Source organism: Phragmites australis, chromosome 7 (genome assembly GCF_958298935.1).
Source record: "Phragmites australis chromosome 7, lpPhrAust1.1, whole genome shotgun sequence".
NCBI lineage: Eukaryota > Viridiplantae > Streptophyta > Magnoliopsida > Poales > Poaceae > Phragmites > Phragmites australis.
In genome coordinates, this window is record NC_084927.1 from 3,422,594 (window position 1) to 3,426,972 (window position 4,379).

The following is a 4,379-nucleotide window of genomic DNA, read 5'->3' on the forward strand; positions in this document are numbered from 1 at the left end:
CAGGACACGGCCTATCTTCTACTCTATGTTGATGACATCATTCTGACAGCCTCTTCAGGAGCACTACTGCAGAAGCTGACTCGGCTATTACATTCAGAGTTCGCCATGACCGACCTCAGCGACCTCCATTTCTTCCTTGGGATTTCAGTTCATCGCTCCTCCTCCGGCCTATTCCTCTCGCAGCGCTAGTTCGCCTTGGATCTTCTCCGACGCACTGGCATGGCCGAGTGTCACTCGATTTCGACACCCGTTGACACTCGCACCAAGCTATCTGCTACAGACGGCAATCCTGCAGCGGATCCTTCAGAGTACAGGAGCATCGCTGGGGCCCTTCAGTACCTGACCCTGACAAGGCCCGACTTGGCTTATGCAGTTCAGCAGGCATGTCTCTTTATGCATGATCCGCGAGAGCCGCACCTCGCGTTGATCAAGCGCATACTGCGCTACGTCAAGGGCACTATCGACTCCGACCTACACATTGGCACCTCCCCGGTGTCTTCTCTCACCGCATACTCATATGCAGACTGGGCCGGTTGCCCTGACTCCCGGCGTTCCACCTCGGGCTACTACGTCTACCTCAGCGACAATCTCATCTCTTGATCTTCAAAGCGCCAGTGCAAAGGCTGAGTATCGCGCTGTTGCACATGCCGTCGCCGAGTGTTGTTGGCTACGGCAGCTTCTCCAAGAGCTGCACGTCCCTCTTGCCTCTGCTACTGTGGTCTACTGTGACAATGTGAGTGCCATCTACATGTCATCTAATCCAGTACAACACAGGTGCACGAAGCATATTGAGATCGACATCCACTTTGTTCGCGAGAAGGTGTCTCTTGGTCACATTCGAGTTCTTCACGTGCCTTCCTCACATCAATTCGCAGACATCATGACTAAGGGTCTCCCTGTTAAGCTATTCACAGAGTTTCGGTCCAGTCTTTGCGTCCGGACTCCTCCCACTGCGACTGCGGGCGGGTATTAGGAAGATTATTATTGCATATTCTGTAATTATGGCTTGTTGTAACCTTCCTAGAATATCTCCTCTAATTGAGGATCTTGTGTACCCATGTGGCCATAATAGAAACAGCACCCCTGCCTCCTTGGTGTGTGCGGTGTTCCTCATCCTTCTCTCCCTTTCAACTTAAGTAAACTGTATAGTGATCCTTGAACATGCAGTTGTCTCCTGAAGTAGCATGCTAATCGACAAGGAGTACGAACTAGGCAACTAGCTATCAAGTTTCAAATTTCAACAAGAAGCCAAACAAAAAAGAAATTAACAAGACAGTTGGCTAGGAATCACTCGCATGTGCTCATTGCAACAGCATTGCAGCCTGTGCATGTGAGCGTCACTACTACAGAAAACATTTGTACGGACGGTTCATAATCCACGTGCGGGATATTTTTCCGAACCGTCTGTAGAAAAGAATATGTACAAATCAGATTTGTACAGACGGGTTTTGAACCATCTGTACAAAAGATTTGTATAGATTGCTTCAATCACGAGTTGTCTGTACTATGGAACATTACAAACGGCTCGAAGTTTTGAGCTGTCTGTGATATAGTAATAGTACAGACGGCTCCAATAACAAGCCGTATATACTATAATACAATACAGACAACTCCAGTTTCTAGCCGCTGTGATATAGGAACATGAGCCGTCTGTTGTGCATTTGTACAGATGGTTGTAGGCCTAGAACCGTCTGTAATATCATATATACAGTACTGAATTCATATATTTCTGAATGTAAACTGACATATCAGCAACAGATAATACACACAGCAGTAAAATGTCATACACACAGCAGGTCATTTACATTCAAACTCCATACACACAGTAGATCATACATATAGTAGATCAAACATATTCATTCAATATCACAAAGTCATACACATATCATGTCACAAAGTCATACACATAAACAGAAGTAAAATGTCAATACTACAAAAGCCTCACAACATTTGCAAAGCATTCTTCATTCTTGAGCTAACCCCGTGCTTGACAATATAGAAACCAACAAATTAGCTTTAGCACATTGAATTAAAAGGAAGTAATGAGTTCATTTGCTTCATTTTAGCTTATAATACATCAATAGACTGGAAGATGCAAGCACCAGCCTCTGTTGAGATTACAAACCTTGGCTCCTAAAGTTCTAGTGATCATAAAATTCGCCACTTTCCTTTAAGATCTCCGCATTTATGAAATGGATGAGCCGTTTTGAATATACATGAGATCCAACTTCTCGAGATTATTTGTAGAAAATTTATATGTTTGTAGAAGAAAATTAAAATAGTTAGGCACAACGATGAAAAATGTATTTTAATATACTATAATTACACTAACTGGTGGATATACTGGTGGACTAGAGCTAACAATTTGCATCATATACTGGGCAATATAGTACCCACAGAGGTTGGTGCCCTGCGGCTGCCTGTGACACTGCAGAAATTTGTGCACGGTAAATTTAGTTCTATAGAATGCATATTATAACAGTAAATTGATTTGCGACGGAGGAATTATTACCAAAAACTTATGTTGGTGGGTCACCGATGGTTTATCTCTCCGTACAAGCCTGCTCATCGAAGCATACTTCTCCAACACCCTTGTCAGCAAGTTTGTCAGATCCGAATACCTCTTTGGGTTGTAGTACATCGAGTCGAGGTATATGTAGTGTTGTTTGTGTGTATAGATACAAACTAGCATCCAATGGCCTCGGTAGTTGTACGGTAGAAGAACAAGGTCCTTCGATCCACAGAGAGCAACCATAGCCTCCGCGATGTTTCTTGACCTCCCCCAGAGACCAAGTGATTGTTGACCCACATACGACCTGTGGGTCAAGGAATCCAATTCTCAGATTCTCTCTCCTGACTTCTTGAATCATATGTCTACACATAAGAGAAATGTAAATGAATGAGCGTATCAATAAGTTAGATGGTTCATTAAGCGTAGACCACGATTAATAACACTTACAATGTCCAGCATCTCATTAGGTCAACGTCTAGGGAATCACGACGGTAGAGTTGGAATAAATCCTCAAAGGTCACGAGGAAGCTTCCACCTGGTTTCAGGAAATGTTGCTGCTGGTACTTGGCGCTGAAACAAGGAGAAAGATGTTTCTCCTCATGGAACCTCTTCATGTATATGCCGTGCAGAATCATACTTGCCCAACCCAATTTCTCTAACGCTTTCTTTCTCAGTAACGGCTCGCCTACCACGTAGGTGTTTGACAGAGGTTCTTCTTCTACCTCCTTGCTCTTGCCCTTCTATTTGCTGGCTCTGCGCTTTCTGGGAGGTGTCGTTTTTGCGAACAGTTAGCCAGATTTAATTGACAATTGTTGTTGCTCATGTGGTACAGAAGGAGATTTGACCTTCGGCGAAGTATGATGAAAAGAGAAGTCGCTGCCGTCGCAAACTGGAGATAGAAGCCGCGGAGGAGGTGGAGGGGCAACCAGTGTTATGAACTTCTTCGGCCACTGGATGAAGGAGTGGATGGCCACCCCAAGTGTCCTGACGTCGTCCTCTGGGGGAATAGGAAGTGGGAGGGACGTGCAATTCCTGTATACCATGTCCATTGAGACCCTAGCGTAACCAGGCTACAGCGGGACTTCGTGAATTGTCTGTTCCCCGCCACATGGAAACGCCAAGCCTGTGCCAACCTCAATGATGTTATCGGAGCCAACAGTGGTGGGCAGTATGAGCTTGCACTTGGTGGCCGTCTCTATGTCGTCGACGGGGTATCTCTCGCTACGGACCTCTTTTGGATTGTCGTCGACGGTGGGGTCACCGTCAAATCTTCCGATAGGGAAGTCATGTTGATCGAGCATGTTATCTGGATCGTCCCTGGTGCACATGCGCAGCTGCTCCGGTGCCGAGCCGGTGGAGATTCAAGTGTCGTGGCTGCATCCTGCTACCTCATTACCCGTACTCGCTCCTCGACCCGTTGTTCCATCCTTTCTGCAAGCATATCCATCTATTCTTTCATCCTTGCTTCGACCTCAGCGACAATCTGCATTCTCATCCGTTCACGTTCGGCTGCTTCGTGCTCAGCTTTGTTTCTCCTTCGGCTCCTATAGCATCCCTTTGTTCCATATTGTCATATGTCACATCCCTCAGCCTATCACTTCTTTTGACTTGTGGGACTCCATTCACCACTTTGGATATATGATCATACCTTGTATCACCACCACCACCACCACTTCTCGACACATCCTTGTAGGTTTCCGCAGGAACTTCCTGTGAATCCTGACTCAACTCTTCTTCTTGACTGCTAGACAACACCACACCCACTTTTGCAGCAAAGTCATGTGAATCTTGGGAATCATCATAGTCCACAGATTCACTGCCCTCCAATTGCACATGGTCCTGGCTACCCATAACCTCATCCTCTAGC

At 45.8% G+C, this 4,379-nt stretch overlaps 1 protein-coding gene across 1 annotated transcript; it reads left to right on the top strand.

Annotated features, from left to right (window-relative positions):
* The first annotated feature begins 219 nt into the window (after window positions 1-219).
* On the top strand, window positions 220-600 carry LOC133923777 (uncharacterized mitochondrial protein AtMg00810-like). Its single transcript, XM_062369035.1, has one exon. The coding sequence runs from the start codon at window positions 220-222 to the stop codon at window positions 598-600; it is 381 nt and encodes a 126-aa protein (XP_062225019.1).
* The last annotated feature ends 3,779 nt before the right edge of the window (window positions 601-4,379 follow it).

Excerpts from the sequence above, each read along its gene's own strand:
- LOC133923777 (XM_062369035.1), top strand. The coding sequence starts at position 220 with ATGGCCGAGTGTCACTCGATTTCGACACCCGTTGACACTCGCACCAAG.